The sequence below is a fragment of the Phalacrocorax aristotelis genome, chromosome 24 (assembly GCF_949628215.1).
Source record: "Phalacrocorax aristotelis chromosome 24, bGulAri2.1, whole genome shotgun sequence".
NCBI lineage: Eukaryota > Metazoa > Chordata > Aves > Suliformes > Phalacrocoracidae > Phalacrocorax > Phalacrocorax aristotelis.
In genome coordinates this window covers 3,635,688-3,660,526 of record NC_134299.1, presented here as the reverse complement: position 1 = coordinate 3,660,526, position 24,839 = coordinate 3,635,688, and the positions used below count along the sequence as shown (strand labels likewise).

General features: G+C 57.2%; 2 protein-coding genes across 12 annotated transcripts in view; both read right to left on the bottom strand.

The window, feature by feature from the left end:
• Positions 1–8,619, bottom strand: part of PPP3CC (protein phosphatase 3 catalytic subunit gamma) — a 34,706-nt gene extending 26,087 nt beyond the window's left edge. For all 4 annotated transcript variants that reach the window (XM_075074762.1, XM_075074764.1, XM_075074763.1 and 1 more), the window contains exon 1: positions 8,379–8,619. In XM_075074762.1, coding sequence (XP_074930863.1) covers positions 8,379–8,430 — 52 coding nt within the window. In that variant the 5' untranslated portion in view covers positions 8,431–8,619. The remainder of the gene's footprint in view (positions 1–8,378) is intronic.
• Positions 8,620–10,802: 2,183 nt separating this feature from the next.
• Positions 10,803–23,791, bottom strand: SLC39A14 (solute carrier family 39 member 14). 8 transcript variants are annotated; one of them, XM_075074781.1, is made up of 9 exons: positions 23,699–23,791; positions 19,607–19,882; positions 19,329–19,515; positions 18,440–18,609; positions 16,019–16,141; positions 15,747–15,932; positions 15,278–15,485; positions 14,577–14,761; positions 10,803–14,213 (listed from the first exon to the last, which is right to left on the bottom strand). In XM_075074781.1, the coding sequence occupies exons 2-9, from the start codon at positions 19,865–19,867 to the stop codon at positions 14,067–14,069; spliced, it is 1,467 nt and encodes a 488-aa protein (XP_074930882.1). In that variant the 5' UTR covers positions 19,868–19,882; positions 23,699–23,791; the 3' UTR covers positions 10,803–14,066. The 8 variants fall into 8 exon arrangements, with proteins under 8 accessions (XP_074930882.1, XP_074930880.1, XP_074930879.1 ...); XM_075074779.1 differs by lacking the exon at positions 23,699–23,791 and adding an exon at positions 22,850–23,011; XM_075074778.1 differs by lacking the exons at positions 18,440–18,609; positions 23,699–23,791 and adding exons at positions 16,687–16,856; positions 22,315–22,832.
• Between the last annotated feature and the right edge of the window lie 1,048 nt (positions 23,792–24,839).

Sequence of the window (24,839 nt, the reverse complement as noted above, 5' to 3'; positions counted from 1 at the left end):
CTAGGAAAATAAAAAAAGAGAGAGGTGCCTTTGCCAAAGTAAACCGTGGCTACTCAAGGAGGGTTCACCGACAGAGCTGTGTGCCAAGGTTTGCCACGGCAGGCAAGCCCAGAGGCAGCTACGATGGCCCCTTGCCGGGCTGCTGACCCACGAGGTGGAGCTGGCACTCCGCGCCCTCTCCATGCTCCTCAAGGAGCCGGGTGAGATTAAAACCGGGAGTATTTAATTAGAACAGAGGTGACTTAAGACTGTCACCCTAGATCAGCCACCCAGGAGAGCTGCCCCCAAAGCTTTCCCCGCATCAGTCAGTCAGCTCTTCACACTGGAGCTCCTGCCCCGCCACCAAAAACAAAGCCGGCCCTCGGCCGCAGCCGAGACCCAGATCCACGCTGCAGTGTTAGTCTTGCTCTTGCCAGAGCACTCTGCGGCTCAGAGACTGCCTCAAAAACGCACTCATTGGGCACCGCGTTTCCTCAGCCTCCTCAGGAGCAGTGCAGACATTAAAATTGTACTCACTTGCAAGGTCCGTCAAGTTTCCAGCGCCTGCAATGCTATGCGTAGGTCCCTCTTTTAATGACCAGCACTGATGCGGATTTGCCTGGGATTGTCACTGAGACAATCTGTCCAGAGCCAAGTCCTCTGCCGGGGACACGAGCTCCTTACATCGCCGAGTGCCAACTCACCAGCTACCGTCAAGGAGAGCACATAAGCCCTCAATACCAGCCTGGAAAAAGATCTCTTTTGAGACCCTGAAGCTCTGTAGACTTTCGAGCCGCTAAAAATATATGTATTCCTATGAAATAATCACTCAACAGCACACCGACCCACAGCAAACCTGGCGTCTTCCTCTCAACAGGTCCATCGGTGGGATGCTCTCTCAGACGACTCGAGGGGGTCAGTGCTAAGCTTGAGTGAAAAAGAAAAATGGAAAAGGCTGAGATCTAGAGCAAACAGCTGCAGCTACTGAAAAAAGTGAGCTCACCAAAGGAGACGGGAGGGGATTCCTAGATGTCAGCAGGCAGGGAAATTCACCACCTGTTTTGCAAGGTTAGCAAGCTGCCAGCGCGCCCACTAATAGATCATTAATACAAGAACAGCGGGGTCCTTGTGTCAAAGGCAAATCCCCCACCTGCTGGTAAATGTAAATCTGACCCCACCACCGGCAGCGGAGGGGGTGCTGGCTCCAGTTTGAAAGCTACTTTAAGCAGACACAGTTTTGCACATTGCGTACTTTCAAGGCCTTGCTCGGGAGGATGTTGTAGGCAGGAATTGGCTGCCCCACATGGGAAACCTCAACAAAATAACACCCAGAAAAATCCGGCTGGAGCCGAGGCACCGTGGTGGACGCACGCAGACCCCAGCCTGCAGGCCCTTGGAGAAGAGACTGTTTCATCACGTCCAGCATAAGGTGGTCACGTCATCGATAAATGAGAATTTGAGCACTGCAGCTAAAAAAGACCACTTCACACACAATAGGGGTCTCAGTTTCTCTTACCATCTCCCACCTTAATGCTTCAACCTGAGCTGCATTCACAGTGGATCAAAATAGCACTGGCCAAAACATTTCCTGCAATGCGTTTACTCCAATACTTGACATTTATACCCAGATATCACCTTATAACCACACAGAGGTGCAGACAGTCTGAAGGGAGCTGCAAACTAATTAAAATCTTCCCAGCGGCCACACTGGAGATCAGCCAGAGCAGCTTTCTTGCAAACCAAAAAGTAGCCCAATAAATGGGCTAAACAAGTTCTAGCAATGCTTTCCGAGTAGCTTCACAGCCCTTCACGTGCCAGGGACGGAGCTCGGTGACAGAAGCCCCCAGTTATCACTGAAGCAGCAAAACCCGTCCTCTGCGCTGCTGTTTGGGGTCTTCCTCCAGGAAACCTTTGCAATATGTATCTGAGACATCACCTTTGGGATAATATTCTCACTGCTGGTTGAGACACCATTTTATCATGTCCACTACACCTCAGCAACCGATAAAAAGGAATATTTTCTAGAGCAGGCTAGGGAACTGAAGACTTTTATTGACACCACTTGTCCCTCTTTTCCTGAAATTCACCCCAAATCACTTGTCTTACACAGGGGAGATCCCTGCACGCTCTCACCAGATCTGGCTTGGAGCAGGGAAAGTGCTTTAAACCCCCATCTTACAGCCACCACCATCGCAAAGGTATCCGCTAAAGGGGGGGAAGCACTCAGGAGCCAGGAGATTGATGTAGACTTCTGGAGAGATAAACCCCACAAGCCCTCTCCCGGCGGCGTAGCCAGGCTCCCAGCTGGAAGAGGTCGCATTGCTCAACATGTTCACATCCACCTCTGCTCCTAATGGAAACACAGCAAGATCCTATTAAGGCTTCATATCTGGAGATGCTGCAGCTAGAGACAGCAGTGAGGTTTTGCTTCAGAGGCTGGAGGTCTGAAGTCAAGAGTGCAGCCCAGATAGCCTAATGTTCCTCTCCCTGCTGGCAAAATCTTTAAAAGCTGCACTGAGATTTCTTTTTCCTGCCACTTTTGAGGACACTCTGCCCACAGGAGCACCCACACTTCATCCTCCATCCCACTCTGGTCCACGCCATCCTAACCAGAGATGCTCTGGGTGCAGAGCTGCTCCATCCCTCCCTCTGACCCCCTACACCAAGCTCCCTGCGCTGATGGGTTTTCACAGTGCACCTGACCTCAAGTGCCATCGGCCTATGCCTCTTCAGCACCACAAGCCTGGCAGACCGGCCTCCAAAAGCCAAGCCTTGCGTTAGAGGATAATGCTGATGCCTTTACATAGCCTGTTTCCTTGCTCCCGCTGCTTAATGATGTCTAATTCCATTACCATCCAAGACATTAACGCACTGTGCGTCTAGTAAACACACCCGCCATCCCAACGCAACCTGCAGAGGAGCGCAAGGGGTCGAACAGGGAACACCTGGAAAACCAGCCAAGCTGGGAAGGATCCCGGACAAATATAGGTCTCCAAGGAGTATCTTTAGATTAGCAGGCGGCTCTGCCCCCACCAAGACCCCAGGATTTACCTAAATAGCTCCCTTCATCAGAAGCAGCCCAGCGTTCGTTGCTATTTTAAGCCAGCACCCTGCCCTACTTCCTAAGGAACAGCCTGCCTTCTCCTGCCCTTGCAACCAAATGAGCACCAAAAACATTACAGCTAGGGGAGACAAATTCCTCTCAACTCCACCTTCTTTTATGAAATTAAAAATGCTATTTCAGCACAGATACCAAGCTAATGGGGGCTCATTTGTTCTAATTGCTACAGAATGGGCCCTCCAAGCAGCCAGTGCAGCCTTGAATGGGGGGGGAATGGGATTAACCTTTCACAGGATGATACCCGGATAGCAGGGAAACAGAAAAACCATATCAAACACGGGAGGGTCCGGAGGGGCACGACCTTCTCTCCTCTCTGTCCCACCTCCAGCGCCAGTCTGAAGCATCTAGTGTTATTCTCAGAAGAAATAAATAAAAAGATAGCCCAGCCTGCATTCCCTGAGACCTTATCTCAGTTTTCTAAACAGGTTTTAGTACCCAAAACTGGTGTTGGGGTTTAGGTGTTGCCACCAGCGGCGGCATTTCTGTTAATTAGCACAACAGCAGAGCATCTCTGTCACAGGCTACAGAGAGACCTGGCTCTGGGAAGTTTCATACACAAAAAAGGGGTACTGTTGGCTCTGTTTGGGGCAGACAAGTGCTACATGAAGCGTGTTAGAACTGAACAGCTTGCATTACCCTAAGATGCTTGCAGAAGTGCCACATAGCACTGCATTTGACTTCTGATTCATTTTTGGCTGAACTGCCACATGATCTGGCAAAATCAGTACCCATTCTGCAACACCTGGTCTCAGCGCAGCCAGAAACCTGCCCCTTTGCTTAATGCATCCCATTTACAGACAGCAAAGCATCTTCCCTGCAACAAAAGACCCCCAAAATACCAGAGTCCCAAGTAATTCAGAGAGACCTTGCGGGGCTCGTGCTTGAAGCGCTATCTACACTCAAGACCTTCTTGAGCTCTGTCCAGACAAGTTGCTGTACTATGACACAACTTGCTTTTTAGAGATCCCACCACTGCATCTTGGCTCAGATGGTATTTGCACTTTTCCTCTGGCACGCCTGAGGTCTGACAGCATGCACCTTGGCCTTTATCTCCACTTTTAGCCATTTTCAACAGCTCTTCCCCCCTCCCTGCCCCCAAATATTCCTTATCAGCTACAAAATGGCAACATTAAACAAGACAAACCAATTAAAGCATTAAAGACGACAAACGTGAAACGTACAGCAATCACAGTGATGGCACTACATATTTCTTCTTTTCAACAACCACAATTTCCTTTGTATTTCAGATTTGCCTGAGCCCTCCCTTGCTTTGCACGCAACTACAAAGCTACTTTGCTTTTTGCATCGGTGCGTGCCCTGTTCTAAAAATTCTCTTCAGCTCCCAACCTACCGCAACTGGAGAAAGTGCAACGCTCAACCATCCAACTGCATTTCAGGAGTAGTAGTTTATATTAAAAACAAGGTAGGAAGAAAGTTACACATTTTTCATAAACTGAAAGAGTCTTCAGCCAGCAAGATGAACTAGCACACCCTCTGAACCCTATTCACTTGGCAGCAGCACGGGGGAAGCTCTCCAAAGCCTCTGAAGATGGCATCTATTGATCTGATGGCGGTTTTTGGCTCCCCAGAGGCATAGCTTCTGTCGAAGGCACCGGGAGCCTCGCCGAACAAATCCCACGGGATTGGACTCCACACCTCTAGCAGCATCACCGCCACGCTACAAAGGCACGCGTTCGCTGTGCGGAGGGAAGGGGAGCAGCTTGTCGGGTGTTTTCTCTTCGAGCGTGACTTCACCCGAGCCAAACATGCACGTTGTATGAGATACTGCTAGGGCAAGTGTGCTCAGATTGCCCCGCTGTTCCTTCACTCCCAGAAACCTTAATTAGGCATTAAACAGATGATCTACATCATGCCTGGGAGGTTCACACCACAAACCAGACAGCTGACATCTAAGAGCATCACATCAGGGGTCTTGCATCCCCGCTGCCACACTTCACATGTCTTCCAGGCAGGAAAAAACAAAATAGATATGCAGAAAGGTGCCTGAAAAAGCCCAAGTGCTTTTGAAAGGACAGCAAAGTGGAAACTTGGAAAACCCACGTGTTTATGAGACACCTTTAGCTATGTAGTCTCAGCACCGTCCCAGGCTTACCACCACCGCACAATTCCTCAGTATCAACCCATCAACGATGGCTCAGCCTGCCCATCTACAGAAAAGCAGTAACCCAGCTACTTCCTAAAACACAGCACAGGCACGATTGAACAGTACGTGGATGAGACACGTCATACCAGCTACCAAAAAACACACAACTGCCAAAATTAGGGCACCAGATCCTACCTGCTCCTCGTTCACCAGCTTTGTAACGGTGCGACGCTTTACTAATACATCCAGAAAAATCGCTCTAGATTATTTGCTCTGGCTCAACCAGGTGACTAAATCCCAATACCGTGGTTTTTTTTTTTTTACAGAATTATTCACAATGCAACTGCAAACACAGTAAGCTGGGTGGGTTTCCACCGCTCAGCCACGCTCACGTGCCTTTGGAAAGGATCCTCGCAGCACACAGCTATGCTTACTGCCATCGCTTCCCAGAGGACATCACACCTTGCAGGCACAAATCGCTGGAGGTGGAACGAAGCAGGATCACTTCTGTGAAACAAAAAAGCTCTGCAGGTTCTTTTTCAGGGTGCACAGTAGGGGAAGGCACCCACCATGCCCGAGTCCTGACCTCGAGCATCCAACCAACCTGCTTCAGGGGCACCGCAGCAGCCCAAAGCATCATGCTTGCCTGCCTGTAAAATGCATACTTCATAGGCTGCGGACCCATCAGTTAAGTCGAGCCTATCTTTGGGCTAGCATAAATAACTGGACCTAGCTAACCACTCAGATTTCCACCATAACCACCCAAAGTGCTCTCATGAGAGCACCAAGTCTGAACATTAATTATCTTGGTTAACAACAGCCACAGGTTTGCTGCTAGAACTGGGCTACTAAAAAGCAATTCTTGATGTACACCGAAATTAGAGATTTTAATAATCAACGAGAAGTTACCCAAGTACAAGTTTAAGCACAAAACTGAGGCAAATGGAAACACTCTATTTCTCCTGAAAAACATAATTACAGTTAACACTTCTGCAGGGCTCTAGAGATATAAATATATAGGTTAAACATAGTTAAAATTCTACATCCTACTTAATTGTAGGCATTTCCAACTGAACAAAATTAGCTTTTATCTTCAGGTTTAAATTATTAACAACTGCGAACAATGTCACCACCTTTAAACAATAATCACAGCCACGGAAAATGCTATTTCTCCCCAGATTTCTAGAGGCACTCAAATTCGCATCCCAAGCATACCTGGGGGAAATCAAATGCTCTCCTCGACAAGTTCCTGCAGCCTTCAGAGCATCAGTGCACGGAGCGAGCAGGCTCCGGCCAACGCCACGAGCCTCCACCCCACCTGGCTATGGACTAATTACCAAAATTAGCGGGGGCCATCAGGATGCAGCAGGGTTATCGAGCCCCTGAGCAACCTCGGTAACGTCAGCAGGATTGCTGATAGGGTTTCCCAGGATCTGGAAGCCTGAGCAGCAGGGACAGCGTGTCAGTACAGACGACTCAGCTGAATCATAATGGCTGCATTGACATTACCTTCCCTGAACAAGGCCAACCTAAACACACGCAGCTGCCTGGGATTTAGCAGATTTACGGTTCGCACCGACCACTCCGGCTGCCTGCAGACCTACAAATCACCAAGCCATGCACGTGGTTCTGGGAAAGACCCCGGGTCCCCCAAATCCATGAGCTCTCCAGCCTTATTTCGAGTGGCACGCTGAAGGCAACCCACAAAAAACATCCACAGGCAGCACAGAGCTAACCAAGCCTGAGGGGCCTCAAAGTCCGAGCTGCCACCCCAGTCCACTTTCCCTTCATTTGAGGCCACCAGTTATTAACATCTAAACATGTGATCGGCCATATGACAGGCTAAAAAAATCACTTGGACCCATCCAGAGGAGAAGGTAGAGATGACAGCGTGCATCTCTCCGGTGGGCACACCTCCATACCCGTATATTATAACCATTCCTGGGAAACCGCTCCTTTCATCAGCTGGCTCGGGGCAACGCGACTGCCTGCAACGATTCAAGCCATCCAGGCGAGAAGCTTTAATAACCGGGCGATTGTATAACTTTGACAGCTGGGTGCCTCTTGGCTACAGTGGTGGGTGCTGAGCAGAAGTTTAAGCAAGCGAAGGCACGCAGTGGCTGTTCCCCGATGCGTGGGTACGATAATGGCACCAGATCAATTAGGGCAGTGAAATGTACATCATACGAGCCTCCTCCTAATCCAGGAGTTTCTCAGCTAACGTATTTCTCTCCTCGTTAACCGCTTCGGTGTCTTCTGCTCTTTCAAAAATAGTACCTACTATAACGGGTCCTGAAGAGGGGGCCAGCTGGCACCCGCCTCGGGGCATCAAAAGAGCGAACAGGGCTTTGGGGGAGGCAAGACACAGGCGAGCAGGCAGGGAGCTGCTGGAATGAGGGCAGGGTGGGCTCTCACCCTCCTCAAATCCTCAGGGAGGGGATGCAAAGCAAGGCCAGACCAGCCCATCCTCCTACCCAAAGCGAGGTCTCCGCACCCCAGGCTGGGGGGCGAGGACTTCATGGGTGTGAAGGGGCACAACGCCTGCCTCCCTGGGCTGGCACCGCTCTCCTCCAAGCCCACCTCTGGGTGCTGGGCTCTCCCCAGGATGGGGATTCCCTCCACACAAGACAGTGGGGGGGATGCCGCCCCCCCTTTTGCCACTGCCTGCCAGGCAGCAGCATCACGCTGCCTCACAGGGCTGGGGGGGGTCCCCCAGCCTGTCACCCCCACCTCCCACGCACTACACCCCCCCCCATCCTTGCATTGCACCAGGGTGAGAACCTGCACCAGAGAAAAGGCGGGGGGGGGGCACGACTGCTCATCCTCTTAGACCGGGGTGCCTCCCCCAGCAAGTGTCCCCCCTCCAGGCTCCCCTTAAAACCGAGATGTTACCCCCCAACCAAAGCTGCCCCCCCAACTCTTCTGCAGAGCTTTCTGACAGACAATCGGTGCCCCCCGCTCTACCCCCACCCCAGGACCCTCCCTTAGGAGGAGAGCAGCCCCCCCCGCCGCTCCAGGCATTCCCCACCAAAACCAGGGCTCCCCCACGCCAGAGATGACTCCCCTAAAAACAGACTCCCCCCAACCCACCGTGCCCCCCGCCCCAAGGCGCCCCCCGGCAGTGCGCGCCCCCCACGCAGCCAGGGGGCGCCCTCACCGCCCCCGGCCCCTCACCCTTGACGATGCGCTCGGTGGTCGGCAGCTTGTTGTGGCCGCGCCCGGACATGGTGGTGATTGTGGTGGTTGTAGGGCCGCTCAACGGCCTTCACCCGGCCCCGCTCCCCTCTAAAAGGAGGGGGCCGCGGAGGTGTTACCGGCGGCTGAGCGGGCCCCGGCGGACGGGCTGGGGGAGCCGCTCGGTGCCCCGGCAGCGGCGGCGTTCGGCCCTCCTCCCTCTTCCCCCCCCCTCCCTCCCCTCCCTACACGGCGAATGCGCAGGCGCCGCGCCGCGCCCGCCCCGCCCCTCCGCGCCTGCGCACCAGCCCGTGAGGCGAGAGGGGCGGTGCCGCGCCTGCGCCCGTGTCACGTGGGCGCCTCCCCCCCACTCCAACCTCTTCCTGCCGCCATCTTGGAGGGGAAGGGGGATGTTGCTAGGCGACGAGGGGGCAACATGGCGGGAGGGCTGTGAGGGGGAGAGTCGCGACGCAGAGGGATTTGGGCAGGGATCTGCGTTTGCAGAGGGATCTGGACAGGCTGGATCGATGGGCCGAGGTCAGTTGTGTGAGGTTTAACAAGGCAAGTGCCAGGTCCTGCACTTGGGTCAAAACAACCCCATGCAATGCTCCAGGCTTGGGGAAGAATGGCCAGAAAGCTGCCTGGCAGAGAAGGTACTGGGGGTGCTGGCTGACAGCCAGCTAAGCATGAGCCAGCAGTGTGCCCAGGTGGCCAAGGAGGCCACCAGCATCCTGGCTTGTGGCAGCACTGGTGTGGCCAGCAGGAGCAGGGCAGGGATGGGGCCCCGTGCTCAGCACTGGGGAGGCCCCACCTCGATTCTTGGATTCAGTTTTGGGCCCCTCGGGACAAGAAGGACCTTGAGGTGCTGGAGCGTGTCCAGAGAAGGGCAACGGAGGTGGGGAAGGGTCTGGAGAACAAATGTGCTGGGGAGCGGCTGAGGGGGCTGGGGTTTTAGCCTGGAGAAGGGGAGGCTGAGGGGAGCCCTTCTCGCTCTCTGCAGCTGCCTGAGAGGGGCTGGAGTGAGGGGGGGGTCGGTCTCTGCTCCCAAGTCACCAGTGACAGGACGAGAGGAAACGGCCTCAAGCTGCGTCAGGGCAGGTTTAGGTTGGAGATGAGGGAAATTTTCTTCACTGCAAGAGCAGTCAGGTATTGGCACAGGCTGCCCAGAGAGGTGGGGGAGTCACCATCCCTGGGGGGGTTCAAAAAACGTGTAGACATGGCACTTCATGGCATGGTTTAGGGGGCCTGGGGGTGTTGGGTTGACAGTTGGACTCAATGATCCTAGAGCTCTTTTCCAACCTTAAAAATTCTATGATTCCCTCCATAAGCCCAAGGGGTACCTCACCCCTTGGCACCCCCTTGCTGTGACCTCCCCCCTACCCCCATAGCCTGCTTGAGGGCTGGTAGAGGAGGTGGGGAAAACACAGCAAGTAAAAATAAACCTCCATGCCACCCTTCTGCCAGCGCAGATTGGGAACTTAGGCGTTTGTGCAGCCCGACGGCTTGAGGCATATGGGGAAGCACAGGCAAGCGTCAGCACTCCCACTGCATGTAACAAGAAGAGCTTGAGTTTGAGGGCCGAGGGTGACCCCAACCAGCACAGCTTGCTGCGTTTAACCTTTCTGCTGAGGTGGGTGACCGAGGTCACAGCATTCATTAAAACATGAGGATTTTGCAGCAAAAACCAGCCCACCTGAAGGCTCGATGCACAGGCTGGGAGCACTGCTGCCTGACAGCCCCCCTTGCAAGCACCTGGGCAGTGCTGAGGAGGAGAGAGCGCCAGGCAGATGCATGCTGCAACCTTTCTTCCTTAGAATAGCATTTATTTTTAAAAACCACCACAGAACTTCAAACTTGTTTTCTTTAACTGCAACGGGGTTTCTAAAAATTGTGCTTGCCACTCAAAGCTGGCAGCTTGAGGGCAATGGTATATAAAAAGGCAAAAGACGTAAAGTAGAAAAGCAAAGTATGCTTTCTTTTTTTCTTTCCTTCCCCTAATGCAGGGTGGGGAAGCAAGGACACAAATAATGCTGCTCCGAGTCAGGCTCCCTCGTGTGAGCTGGAGAGGAATATAACACCCTGCAGACCCACTCCGAAACCTCAGTCTCCCTCCAGCCAGATGTTAATGCTTGGAAATATTTTAAAAATAAAATTAAAAAGGGCTTTTTGACTCTAAAGGCAATTCTTGGAGCTCTCTGCCACGCGGGCAGGCGGGGGGGAGGTGTCAGTGCCATCTTCTGTCAGGCGCATCGCACTGCACAGCCCTGGAAATCGGGGCTGGAAAAGCAGGATTGCATCACCCAGCCCAGCTCAAACCCTTCCCTTTGGAAAAATCCTGAACCAGCGGAGCTCCCACCCCTTCACACCCTGGCCAGCTCCAGCCACGGGGAGGTTTTCTGCTGCTAGAGCACGCTTGCAACTCTCCATCATTACAGAATATATTTTATTCATGGAATTTTACAAATAACTTTACAATTCACGTGACATAAGTTATATTCTTTGTTTCAACGCTTATCTCTTACAACACCTGAGTTATTGAAACACTGAGATGGAACTTGAGCTTTGAACCGGACACGGGAAGGGGAACACGGATGAAAATCCATAACAAGCTCGATTTGGGTTGCTTTCCCTCCTCATCCTCCCATCTGCCCCATCCCGTCCCCGCCAGCAGGTACCAGCTGCCTGAGCCAGGGACAGGAGCTCTCTCCCACCGCTCTGCGAGGAGCCTTGTTTCTCTGAGGGGGTTTCACCCCTTGACACCCCAAATTTCAGGGTTGCAGATTTCTCAAAATTCAGTTGGCAAGAAACAGGGTTAAACTCGAAATGAGAAGACAACGGACTCACGATTCCCCACCGTGTGCCGGCTCCAAGCAAGCCAAGCGTCAGTCCTCGCCACGTTGCCAGCTCTCGGGAACGCGGGGGACCTCCCAGCCACACTCTGCAAACGCCTCGTGGTCCCCAGAGAACAGACAACAAGATTTTCCCCCCTTCGCCTCCAACGCGGCAGCTTTTCCATCTGTACGCGCCGCTGCACCGCTCCTGCCAGCCCCAGCAGCGCTATGGCTGCCCTCTGCCCTGTGGAAAGCCGCCAGCGATACCGTGTTTTCCAAATACTTCCTTCAGAGAGAAGAGAGGGCACGTATGCCATAGAAAGGACTCAGTTTTTCCACATCAAGTCGGTCAGATGGGACTGTGGCTCTCTCAAGCAGGGAAAGGGAGTTTCCAACACCACTTTCCTCCCAACTACTGAGAAATTAGCAGCAACCTAAAGCACAGGTAACAACCCTGAGGTGCTGCAGAGGTGGCGGGGTGCCCAAGGTGGGGCAGACTGTGCTGCTTCGAGGTGGCTCTGTCCCAGGGACCAGCCGCAGAGTGACTTATGATAACTGTCCACACAAACAAGAGACACTGCCTGGGATAAAGCAGAGCCTGTTTCTCCTTGAAGGCATCACCAATGGCAGCGAGCAGCCCAAGGACCGTGTGGTACCTCTGCATTGAGGGGTGCTCCCAAGAAGGCTCACTGCTCCTCGACACGCTGATATTTAACCGTGTGGGACAAAGCCAACAGCCTCCCAGGTGCCAAGGGGACAAAGTCAATGCCCGGCCTAGCCAAAGCCACCGAGAGCAGAGATGCCGATCCACAAGGATGCTGGCAGAGCCACTTCTCAACAGGCAGAGACCTAAGGACTCAGGGACAACTGTTAGGAGCCTAAGAGGAATATCATCCAGCTGGCACCTAAGGCAAATTAGGAATGACAATGAGGTACTAGCAGCCAGCAATCAAACCAGGGTACTGGATGGTGCTGAGCCTGCCCCAGGCCGTGCCAAGGGCCAAGGTCCCTTGCCTCTCTTGTGATGGGCAGGAAAAATACCCAGCACACCCTCTGCTTTGCTTTCCAACAGGGGTGGAAGGCAAGGCATGGGGAGCCTCAGCTCCAGCCCCCAGCACCGAGCAGCACCGAGCTGAGGTGGCAGGATGGCTGTCACCCCGTCACATGCACCTCATGGCCACCTGCACAAGCAGGGAGCGAAGGAAGACGCTCAGTGACAAGCCATCCCCGCACGTACACTGAAGCACTTCTCAAAGCTGCCCGCACCGCTCCTTCACCCCAATCCGACGCCGTACCCACTAGGGTAAGCTGCCTAAATCAGCTCCCGCTTATCCACATGGCCACAAACTCACAACTCCTGGGTGCAGGATAAGGTTTGGGGGGAGAAGGGGGTGCAAGGGAACATCAAGAGACACGGGTGGGGTGGGCAACATTATCAATATGATAATAAGTCAATTCACCTAGTGAATCTGGGGAAAGCCAGCTCAGAAGCAGAGCTGTGAAATGCCTGTAACACCCTTCTCTGGCTACTCCCTAAGGCTGGAAACACACAACCTAAAGAGGTTCACAGTCTCTTTTTTTTTTTTTTTTTTTTTAAAAAAACACCCCCCCACCCTGAACCTCAGCAACTCAGCAGCATCAGCGTTTAAAAACCAGTGTTCGTTCCCAGGTGTCGGAGTGAGCTGGGTCACAGTGTAAGGACCGATCCCCCGGCTGGGGAGCCTGTGGCCGGGCAGGGGCTCGCCCTGCCAGCTCTGCCCTTGCCCTACGCTGCTCTTGTGCCCTTCTCGCCAGCATTGCTGCACAGCTGCACTCGGGGAAGGAGGAGGGGGTTTTTCCCCCCCCCACCCCATACAGCAGCCGGGACCTAAAGGAGGCAAGAGCATCCTACTAGCCTTCTCCCAGCCGCTGCCCCATGCAGCCTGAGTCCGTCAGTCCGACCCGCAAGGGTTGTGGTTTGGTGTCCTCTGCTCCCAGCACTGACGCCCAGAATGTGCTTTATAAAAATATAAGAAAGAAAACAAACCCTCTTCACCCTGCTCTTCCCAGGGCATTGTGCAGGTGGCCGAGGCAGAACGGGAGCAAAACCAGACGTGGCTTCAGAGAAACATTTCTGAAGACAGCAAGGATGATGCTCAAATCATGAGCCGTGCTCCTCGAGCCTCCTCTTCCTCAGCAGCCCTCTGGGCTTGGAGAGCACAGCTCTGAGGACTGGCTGGTAGGTAACTCTGTCTCCTGGACCGTGCGCTCCCAAAGCAGAATACCACCTCCCCACGCAGGAGAGAAACATCGGCTCCTTGTGCGATGCCGGCGAACGTGGCGGGTCCCCGTTCCCCTTCTTTGTGATGATATTTTTCACCCCCTGCGCATCCCTTCCCTGGTAGGTGAGCAGGCAGAGGCAGCTCGCGTCCAGCGCTAGCCCTGTACCCCACGGTCCCCCATCACGCACCCCCTGCAAAGGGGTCAGGAGTCCATCACGTCCCATCACACTGCTCCGAGCACAAGGAGGGGAGCCACACGGCTAGAGCTGCTCCTGTCTCCCAACTCCATCCTTCCCAGAAGATGCAAGGAGAGAAGGGATTATGACACTGGAAAGAGATCCTCTGGTCAGTTCGGTCCTACGGCAAAGGGGATTAAGCTCCCCTCAGCCTTAAACCAAAATAAAACGGTCTGTGGAATAGCTTTAAAAGCAATGCCTCTTCTTCTGTAGTGTGATGTCAGTGTCCACACAGGTACCGTCATATGCTTGCAGCCGGAAAAGGAAAGGAAAAAAAAAAGAAATATGCCCTCCCCACCCCCCCAAAAAATAACCCCAAACCACGGAAAAACTGGAACCGGACTGCAAGACGGGCTGGTCCTACCCTATCTGGATCTGGCCAGAGTACATGGTGAGCAGCACCATGATGGTGAACCCCGTCAGCAGCCCCGCGTTCTGGATGGCGAAGGTGATCAGCGTGCTGCCGTTCTGCTCGTCCTCCTGGCTGACCTCATTCATTTCAGGGAACTGCAGTGGGGGGAAGAGAGAGATCAATGGCAGGGCTCGGTGACAGGAGCGGCTCCGTCCTTCCCCACTGCTTCCCACCCCGCGCCACCGTCCCAGCCAATATTCACCACCCAGCCCGGGGCTCTCAGCGGGGTTGCTGCGCCACCAGCCCAGGAGGCGAAGCAAAGCAGAGGCGAACGCCAGCCACTACAGAGAGCATCCACGTTGGCCAGGGGGTCAAAGCAAACACCCTGCTATACCCTCCATGCCTGCCTTGCCTCCAGGCTGAGGATAGCCAGAGCTCTTCCCAGCCAGGCAAAATAAAAACAAACCCTAGCAAGGTCCTGACCGCACGCCCGGCTTCCCCCTGGGCTCATCATTTACCATGTCAGCCAGCGCTATGTACAGAAACATCCCTCCGGCCAGAGCGAAGATCCAGTTGGCAGAGAAGTGGCTGCCAGCCACGATGCCGAAGGCCAAGCCCACATAGCAGCAGCAGGCGGAGATGAAGTTGAAGAAGAGCGCTTGGCGGATGGTCATCCCGGCGTTCAGCAGGATGACAAAGTCTCCTGCGGGAGAAGAGGATGAGAGGATGAGGAGGGAAGGGGCTGTCACAGCGTAGGCAGCGGCAGCAGCATTGGGACAGCACCGAGGTGCTCGTGTTCAGCACCCGCTTTTGCGGGAGGTCAAGTGCGGGCTCCCCGCGCCCGCTGGCGCCAAGCGCTGACCACAGCGGCTGCCTGCCAGCTCCCGGCCCTGCCTGCGCATAAATTCGGACATTCAAACCCAAACCGCTGCCCGCCTCCCCCCTTCCAAACCAGCGAGGTGTTGGTATTTATTTTTTCCTTCAGATGTCTCCATCTAAATTTAAATCTCAGACATCATATTACCTCGTTATTTTTAGAGCTGTGATTACTCAGTGTAGTTTACAGCCCTGCCTTCCCCACATCATTACTGTTTATTCCACCCCACATTTGCCTTTCTCTTGAGAAACAACGGGTAGGACCAGGAAAGCAGCAGGATTAGCCTTAAAGAGGTGCAGATCCGAGAGCCCCTGCAGCACCTTTCCCCGAGGACTCACGTACCCAGCTCGTGCGGGAACTCCTCGCAGAGGATGGCCACGGAGGTGCTGATTCCTTGGAAGACGGAGACGGTGAAGGAGGCACCGATGGCCAGCCCGTCGATGAAGTTGTGGAGGCCGTCACTGAGGGTGATCATCCACGCCAGCGTGCCGATGTCGGAGTACCGCACCTCCTTCAGCCAGTAACACGCGCTCTGGGAGGCCTGCAGGTCCTGCCACGGCACCCCGATGGCGGGGTCTCAGCACCCAGCCAGTCTTGGGCAGGGGGATCACTGCTCCCTCCACCGGCCAGGGGAACCCACCCCTCCATGCATTAAATCCACACAAGGCTGGACCCGAGCCATTTGCTTTCCACCACCCACAGCGAATTTTGTCAGAGAGGTGCAACCGGCTTCAAAACTGCTCTTTTTCATTGACAGGCAGGTTTTTTTTTCCACGCACCCACCCGCAACCCCACGGGAAGAGGCACTAACCTGGACAGAGAGGGAGCCCACCACAACCTTCTCATCCCCAGAGGGGTTCTTGCACTCCAGCTCACTGGTTATGTGCGGGATCATGTGGTCCAGGTCCCCGTTCTGCAGCTTCTCAGTGACCCCCTCATCATGGTCCTTCTTGGACGGCAGAGCCTCAGGGCCGTAGTGGCTGTGCCCGTGATGATGCTGCGGGACAGGGCGGGATTCACGGGTGTCAGCCGTCCCTGCCGTTTCTGCCGTTTCCCACCCAAGCAGCCCCAGCTCAGCCTCACCTGGTCCTTCTGCTTCAGGAACATCTTCAGGACCTTCTCCGTGAAGAAGAAGAGGTAGAAACCCCCAAACACCACAGCAGATTTGGAAACGTAGTAAGCCTCTTGAGGGTTGAATCCAAATGCCTGCAGGCAAAAGGGGACAAGTGACAGGAGTGAGAAACAGTCTCCAGAAGTGTCCTTCATCTGTGTTTGCCCCCAGCCTCTGGGGCAACACTGCTGCTTTCTGACCTCTCTGAGCAGCAGCTGCTTTGGGGGCAAGCTCAGAAAGTGCCTTCATGCACCTTTAATCTCCCTCACGCCCCCAGCCAAGCCAGCTGTGCGCCAAGGCGTTGGATCCACCACCCTGTACCGGGGCAGGAATGTCAAAAGCAGGCTTATAAAGCCTCTGCTGTCTCAGCATGAAGGCAACCTGTCTGTAGGGCTGGAAAGGGCAATAAAATAGCGCTTCTCTGCTTGAAGCAGACCAGAGGTCTCCCTGGAGCAACTCCCTTCCAAAGAGGGGCAAAACACCAGCTCCGGCTGCAGTCCCGAGGGGCTCCCAGCCTCCGTACCTCGCTCTCGGCACCCCTCCGATGCCGCCTTCCCCTTCTCCAGCCAGCGAGCGCCCAGAGAGAGAGAAACAGCCCCCGAGCGAGAGAAAAGGACAGACCCGACGGTCCTCACCCTACCTCAGGAATGAGCTGGAAGAGGGCGTTGGAGTAGAGAGTTCCAATCGCCAGAGCTATGAAGTAGAGGAGCAGCCGCTTGTAAAAGGTCTTCTTCATGAAGGGCACCACGCTGGCTCCCACCAGCGAGCAGAGGGAGATGACGGTCACGCAGAGGAAACCGTAACCCCAGACTGCAGCGTGCGTGCCAAACCCACCCCGGGGAATCGGACGAGGGGAAGTTGTCGGAGGGAAAGGAGATCAACATGGGGAAGGGGAGGGAGGGGAAGGAATCCACGCCGAAAGGAAAGAGAGAGGAGGGAGAGAGAGGGGGAGAGAGAAGAGGACATTCATTAGTGATTGCTTGTTCATCTCGCATTGGTTCAAGAGGGGTGACCCTGGTGCTGAGTGGCTCTGGAAACAGCTTTTTGGGAAGGGCCGGAGGGAAGCCCTGCTGTGGAGCTTGCACCAAACGACCGGGGGAGGAGGCCTCCCTGGGATCAAGGAGCTCTCGGGTAGCAGCGGGATGAAGCTGAGTTTTGACAGCCAGGCTGTTACTGAGCCAGCACCCCAGCTCTGCTCCCCGAGCCCCTCACGGGACACTGGGCAGCCATTCCAGGGCCACAGAGCGATGAGGTCCCCCGAGCATCTACGTACGCTCCATCCTCATCCTGCAGCCCGGAGAGATGCGGCCTGTCCCCGCAAGCCAGCTGGGATGCTCCGACTGACGGTGAGGGTGGAGCGTACGTAAGTCATTTTGATTCCTGGCAGATCAGGAAATACAGGTGCTTGGTTTTTATGTTTGGCAAATAAAAGTCACAGTTCTGGAGCTGAAAAGGAGCCTTGAAAAAAACATCCCCCTGCCAATATGGACGAGACATTTCCTGCCCAACAGCAAAGCAGGCAACGTCGGGGAGCGAAACCCAGCGGCAGCAAAGGCTGCTCTGCTCAGAGGGAAGGTCGCCCCTTAAACGCAGAGTTTTAAGGCTGGATGTGCAGGAGCTCAGATCTAGCTCATCTCCTCCCCAGTTGACAGGGATGAGCTCTGTGAAGCCTCCTGGACCAGGGGGCCGAGGAAGCACGCCTGTTTCAAAGGTGTCCAATCTGAGAGCGCGTGGGTGTATTTATTCAACTCCAGAACTGTGCGATTACAACACAATTAATTTGCAATGTATCTGTCGGTCCCATCAGAGCACCAGGAAACCTCACATAAGCCTAAATCCTTGTAGGAGGCTTGTAAATCAGCAAGACAAAAAAAGGCAATTAAAACATTTGTAGAAGTTGGCTGACTCGAGAGGAAAGCGGTGCTTCTCCAGGCTGTTCCCTGCGCTTTTACACTGACATTTCCTCCCTCTTGCAGGTCTTTCCATCCGGCTCATGCCACAAGCACTGACGCATCTCAGCGGCCTCAGAGCCGGGCAGCTCTGCATGAAGCAGGGCTGAGCACGTCCCTCCAAGGGAGAAACTCCCTTGCAAAGCAGACAGCCCACAGGGCAGGAGCAAACGGCTTCTCCCAGCACCTTCCCGGAGCTCAGACCTGGCCAGCAGCCTCGCAAGGACCGGCAGGGTTTGAGGGCACAGCCTCCCCACACTGCCTGCACACTCAAGAGAGTTTCCTGGTGCTTGGAGGGGCCAGAAAAGCCCTGCAGAGCCCCTGAGACAAGCCCTCAGCCTCGGGTGATGGAGGGATCGGTTCGATTCGGCAGGGTGGAGGCAGAGAGGGCACTCAGAATGCTGCCCTTGGAGACGGGAGAGAGGCAGGGACTTTCTACCGCACCTCTGGGATGAGCTGGAAGAGCGCATTAGAGAGCAGCGTGCCGATGGAGAGCGCGATGAAAAACGTGAGGACCCGGCTGAAAAAGGCCTTCTCGGTACACGGTACGATGAAGACTCCGAGCAGGGAGGCCACGTTAATCATCGACACACTGAGAAAACCAAAGCCCCACACTGCGGAACGAGAAGAAACGAGGGCCAGACATTACCGAGGCTCTCGGTGCGGGGAGACGGGGAGGACCCCGAGACCCCGGATCCGGGCAGGAGGAAAAGGCTCGCTCCGGGTCTACACCCCCACGCCGGGGCTGGCCTCGCCGCACCGGAGCGTCTCTCCTTTTGCTCCGGACGTTTCAACTGTGACAAAAACCGTCATTTTTGTTGCAGGGCAGGTGGAAATGAAGCCACCAGGTTACTTGGAAGAGGCTTTTCTGAGCCAGCCCTGGCCTCACGGTGTGGGAGAAGCCAGTGCTCTGCTCAGGGCAGCTGATCCAAGACCTTGGGCATTGTCAGGACCTGGACGTACAGAATCTCATTTAGCATCTGCTGGTGGCTGGAGCCCAGCGGGTCCCTAAACACCCCAGGCCACCTCCTCCCACCCATGGGGACTTGCAGCAAGGTCCCCATCATCCAGCTATCCTGGAGAGCCGTGCTGCAGGCACAGCTCTGACCCGCAGCTTGGGCAAAACCACGCTGCGAGCCCACAGCACAAAACACGCCGAGGAAAACCCATCAGGACTCCCAACAAGCTGCCTCCTCTCGTCTCTGCCAGACTCTGCCTGTGCCCCAGAGCCGGGAATGGGAACTGGCTGTCCCGCAGGTCCCGGGGTGCCTCATGTCCCCGAGCTCCATGCCCAGGGCCAGGCAGCGCTTGTGCCCCCCGGTTCCCCGCTTACTTTCAGCCGAGCTGGGTCTGCTCTCCTCCGTCTGCTCATTTTCCTCATTTTCCAGGTTCTCGGAGGCACACGCCCCAGACTCCAGCTGCTGCAGGATGGTGGGGCAAAACTCCTTGAACTCCCTGTGCCCCACAGCGGAGCCCTCGCTCAGGTTGTGGATGGCAAAAAGCTCGGCGGAGCTGAAGCACTGGGAAAGGGAAGAGACGGGCACGTGCCTTGAAACTCCCACAGCTCTGCATCTTTGGGGGCTTTGAGGGTCTGCAGAGCCCCTGCCTTACCCGAGAGAGGTTCACCCGCTGCTGTGGTGGCTGGGAGACGTTGGCATGTCCCACTCCCACATCCAGGCGGTTCAGCAGGGCCTTGAGCTGCTTCAGGCTCAGGGTTTCGCTCTCGCTGTACCGCTGGAGGAGATCCTGCAGGAAGGAGGCTGCAGAGAGCGCTGGTCCTGTGGCATCCCTGCCTGCCCAGACCCGCGGGCAGGGGAGAAGGCAGAGCAGCACGATCAAACAGGAACCCCGGGGACCTGTGCTGGGAATCATGGTGCCTTGGCGATGCTGGAAGAGAAACCACATGCTGCCATTAGCTTTAGCGTCCCCAGCGGCTCCAACCACTGCTCCTCCACCCACAGCTCTACCAGGAGATGGCAGATTTCTTCCCCAGGGACCCCCAGGCCAGGGGGGACAGAGCTTTGCACAGTGCTGGCAGCACCCAGGTCCCGAGGTGGGACTCGACATCATTTTCTCAAGTGATACAAGACCCACTGCTTCTCCTCCACCCTGAGCCAAACCCCAGCACCACCTCCCCAAGCACCCTGCTCCCCCAGCTCGCTGCAGCCCTGTGCCAAGGGGCAGGGGGCTCCCGGGACACGGCTCTGGGGCCTCCCCAGCACCTCAGAATCCCTGGGGAAGAGCAGCCAGTTGTCGGAAAGCAAGCAGCAGCGTGCAGAAAGGGCTGCAGTGGGGATCCTACACGTGAGCCTCCACCAGCAGCGCACCCAGCAAACCCCAGCGCAGTTAATACCGATGCCAGCTGCCAAATTCGGCTCTCCATGGGGCAAGAAAGTCATGCACCAGACCCTGGCCACACTAACAACACGTCGCGTCCCCCTTGTCCCACCGGAGCCGGGACACATACCTCTCGGGGACCTCTGCCCACCCACGCCGGTGCTCAGAGGACACAGGAGCCCAGGGGCCAGAGGTAGCATTTTCATTCGGTTATATTTTAACTATGATAATTACAATGAACCACTCCTTGTCAGCCACAACTATAGATGCCTTTATAGTATTTGCCTAGAATCAATCCTTGCCCTCTTTGCTCCTTTCATATGAGCCGGGAATCAATAAAAGCGGGCGGCAGGGACTGGGGGGAGCCGGGTTCGCCAGCCAGCATCTGCTGGGTGCAAAGGAAGGGGCTCAGAGAGAGGGTGAGAGGCCAGGCACGACCTGCACGTCTACCTCAGGCAACACCCAAGAGGCTGGAGGGGTTCCAGGTTGCCTTCCTAGAAAAGCTTCACCAAAAACTGGATGGCAAATTTGGAATTCACAAGGACAAGAAGAAAATAATTCGCTATCCGCCACCTCTGTACGCCCAGCACCTATCCTGTTCCCAGTCCGGGGCTCCGCTCCCTTCCTGGGGCCTTGAGCACAGGTTGCCTCATGGTTTTCCCCTTCCCAGGGGCTCCTCAGGGGAAGCATTTTGCAGCCCTGGGATGGTTCCTGCGCCGTTGCGCACAGGGCCCCATCCAGCCCAGCTCTGCCCTGGCGCGGGACCTGCTGCCCCGGCCAAGCCGTGCTCCCGCCGGCCGCCCCGGCACCCCGCCACGCTCGTCTCGTGCTGACGGCTTGCAGATTTCAGTCTCCTCCAAAAACAAACCCAAGATATTTTTGAAGCCCGGCCAACCAATTGTGCTGAAAATAACCCGGAGCCGCGTTTGCAAGGCACGGTGCTGCCCAGGGCGGCGAGGCCAAGCCCAGCAGGACCCCGTCCCCCCTCCGAAGGCGCCCACATTCCCGCAGGTCTTACAAGCTTACCACCACTTTGCGAGCCTTGTTTGGAGGTTTTAGCCTCCTCCTGCCAGGGCTTAACTCGGATGCTTTGGCTTAACCCCTCTCCTCCCAAAATGGGGGAGCGAGCTCCTCTGGTGAGGTGCTGGTGATGCTAACACCCTGCTTGGTGGGGGTACGTGAGGGACCTCTGTCTCTTCAGCAACACCCAGCGAGAGCTGGACACCTTCCTCTGCCTCCCCCAACCCAAATCCACCCTTCCTGACGGATCCTCCCTGGGCAATGCCCCGTTACAGCACCAGCAACCAGCCTGGGCAGCCACATGGGACGTCTTGGTGGCCAGTGACTCCCACAAGGTACACAGGCGCTGGCACGCAGCCCACCGTGGCAAAGGCCTCTCTCCCGGCAGCACCGCATCCCGGGATGGGGATGTTGACTGCTTTTCCCCTCTCCGTGCCGGCTGAGTGCTCCCCATGTCCCTTGTCTTGCCGGGAGCCATCCTGCCCAGAGCATGCCAATTATCGCCAGCCCGTGCCAAGGCACGCAGCCCTCTCCAGCGCCGAAATCGCCCCTGGGGTTTCTCCCAAAACCGGGCTGAGCCGGGCACACCCAGGATGAAAACCGGACCTCAACTTTTACCTAGCTGCCAAACAAAAGGCAGGAAGCGGTTTGCAGGCAGAGCCGGGCAGGGGTTTGAATTACACACACTCGCTGTTGTTTTAGGGCAGAACACGGAGGAGTCGCCTCTTAGGAAGAGAAGGGCTCAAAGAGGAAGAGCCCGGGGGTCTCCAACCCCCCGAACACTGTGGGGAGCCCAGGGCAAGGCAAGAGGGTGCAAACACGTCCAAGCCCCCCCATCCCGGGGGCAAAGAGGAGCGGCAGCAAACATCCCAGGGACACAAACCCCTGCTGCCGACTCTCCACCACAACCACCGGCTACGTGGGACCCCCTCAGAGCCCCCCCAAAGCCTCCTGCCCACTACCTTCAAGGGCGTCCTCTCGCCAACCACGGGACCTGCTCCTGGGGCCCGGGGAGCCGCGGTGCTGCGCACAGCCCGGCGCCTGACCCACTTTATCGCTCGCTGCCACGCTGGGACGGGACAGAGGGAACAAACCTCTGCCACGGGGAGGGGATGCCCAGGAACCGCCTGCCCCGGCCGTCCCACGGGATGTGCCTCGGAGCGATGCCCAGCACGAACAAGACCCCAGAGGAGTTGCTGGGGCCAGGCAAAGCCCCTTTTCTTTCCCACATCCCTTGAGTTCGATTCCCAGAACTCATCGATCCAGGTCGCAAACCACTCCCCTCCTCCGAGCGGGAAGGTGACACCGGGAACAAGAAACGCTGGCAAAGCCGAGCACGGCCCCAGCGACATCAGCCCCGTGCCAGATGCTTCCCGAAATCCCGCACAGCGTCGGCTCGCTGCCGCAAACCCGGAGGGGAGCGGTGAGGTTCCCCCAAAACCCAGCCTGTCTGCACCCCTCCTCCTGCCAGAGCGGTTTGCAGCCAGTGGTCCCAACCTCCTTCTGGAGCAAAAAAACCCGCTCCGTATGTCTGGCAGCGAAGGCAGGCAGGGCTTCCATGCCCTGGGACACGTCCGCGGCAGCTTGCCACGCTTGCGGCCGGGCCACGGCCTCCCTTTGCTCCCCCAGGCTGCCTCCAGACCCTCTTCTTGTCCCTTAAAAACCTAAAAAAAAGTCCCCTAAAACCCTGCCCGCAGGCCCTGGGGCGGGCAGGCAGGCAGCAAAGCTGGCTGCCCAGGAGCTCCCCCCGGTATCCCACCCCACAGAGACCCCCCAGTCCTGCCCCAGTGTCCCCCCACTCCCTGTGCTGGACCTGCCCGCTGCCACCCCTGGTCCCCAGCCCAGTCCTCACCCCACAGCCCCCTCTGTCCCCAGTCCCTGGCCCCTTTGCCCCCTGCCCCAGTCCCACCTGGTCCTGGCCTGGCCCCAGAGCTTGCACTGGTGGTGCCAGACCCCACAGCTGGCTCCTCCGCCCCACAGCTGGCTCCTCCGCCCCACACCCAACGCCGCCTGCACCCTCACCTGGCCCCAGACCCCACGGGCTAGTCCCAGAGCAAACCCCCTATCTGCCCCCAGGCCTTACGGCCGGTCCTAGGCGCCGTCCTAGACCCTAAAGCCGGTCCCAGACCCCAGGGCCGGTCCCTGTACCCTTCCCTGGATCCTCTCCCCCATCATCCCCATGCCGGGGCTCGGGGCCCGCCCCAGCCCGGTTCCCCGCGCCCTCCCCGCATGGCCCCGGCCCCGCAGCCGGTCCTCTGTCCCATCCCATCCCTCCCCATCGCATCGCATCGCATCGCATCCCAACCCCACCCCATCCCATCCCATCCCATCCCATCCCGGCCCTACCTCCCGCTCCCGCCGCCGCCGCCGCCGCCGCCGCCGCCGCCCGCTCCGGCCGCGCAGGGCGCACGCTCAGCCGGCGGCACGGGGAGCATTGCCATTGGTCGGCGTCACGGATGGCCCGCCCCGCCCGAGGCCCCGCCCCTGTGCAGCGCCGAGCACCGCGGCCGATGGCGGGGAGCCCGGCACCCCACGGACCCCTCCCGGGGGGAACAGGGCACCCCTCAGACCCCCCCCAGGCACCCCTTGGGGGGACAGGGCACCCCACGGACCCCTCCCGGCGGGACAGGGCACCCCTCAGACCCCCCCCAGGCACCCCTTGAGGGGACAGGGCACCCCACGGACCCCTCCCGGGGGGACAGGGCACCCCTCAGACCCCCCAGGCAACCCCTTGGGGGGACAGGGCACCCCTCAGACCCCCCTCAGGCACCCCCTGGGGGGACAGGGCACCCCTCAGACCCCCCAGGCAACCCCTTGGGGGGACAGGGCACCCCTCAGACCCCCCCAGGCACCCCTTGGGGGGACAGGGCACCCCTCAGACCCCCCCCAGGCACCCCTTGAGGGGACAGGGCACCCCACGGACCCCTCCCGGGGGGACAGGGCACCCCTCAGACCCCCCAGGCAACCCCTTGGGGGGACAGGGCACCCCTCAGACCCCCCTCAGGCACCCCCTGGGGGGACAGGGCACCCCTCAGACCCCCCAGGCAACCCCTTGGGGGGACAGGGCACCCCTCAGACCCCCCCAGGCACCCCTTGGGGGGACAGGGCACCCCTCAGACCCCCCCCAGGCACCCCTTGAGGGGACAGGGCACCCCACGGACCCCTCCCGGGGGGACAGGGCACCCCTCAGACCCCCCTCAGGCACCCCCTGGGGGGACAAGGCACCCCTCAGACCCCCCAGGCAACCCCTTGGGGGGACAGGGCACCCCTCAGACCCCCCCAGGCACCCCTTGGGGGGACAGGGCACCCCTCAGACCCCCCAGGCAACCCCTTGGGGGGACAGGGCACCCCTCAGACCCCCCTCAGGCACCCCCTGGGGGGACAAGGCACCCCTCAGACCCCCCAGGCAACCCCTTGGGGGGACAGGGCACCCCTCAGACCCCCCCAGGCACCCCTTGAGGGGACAGGGCACCCCACGGACCCCTCC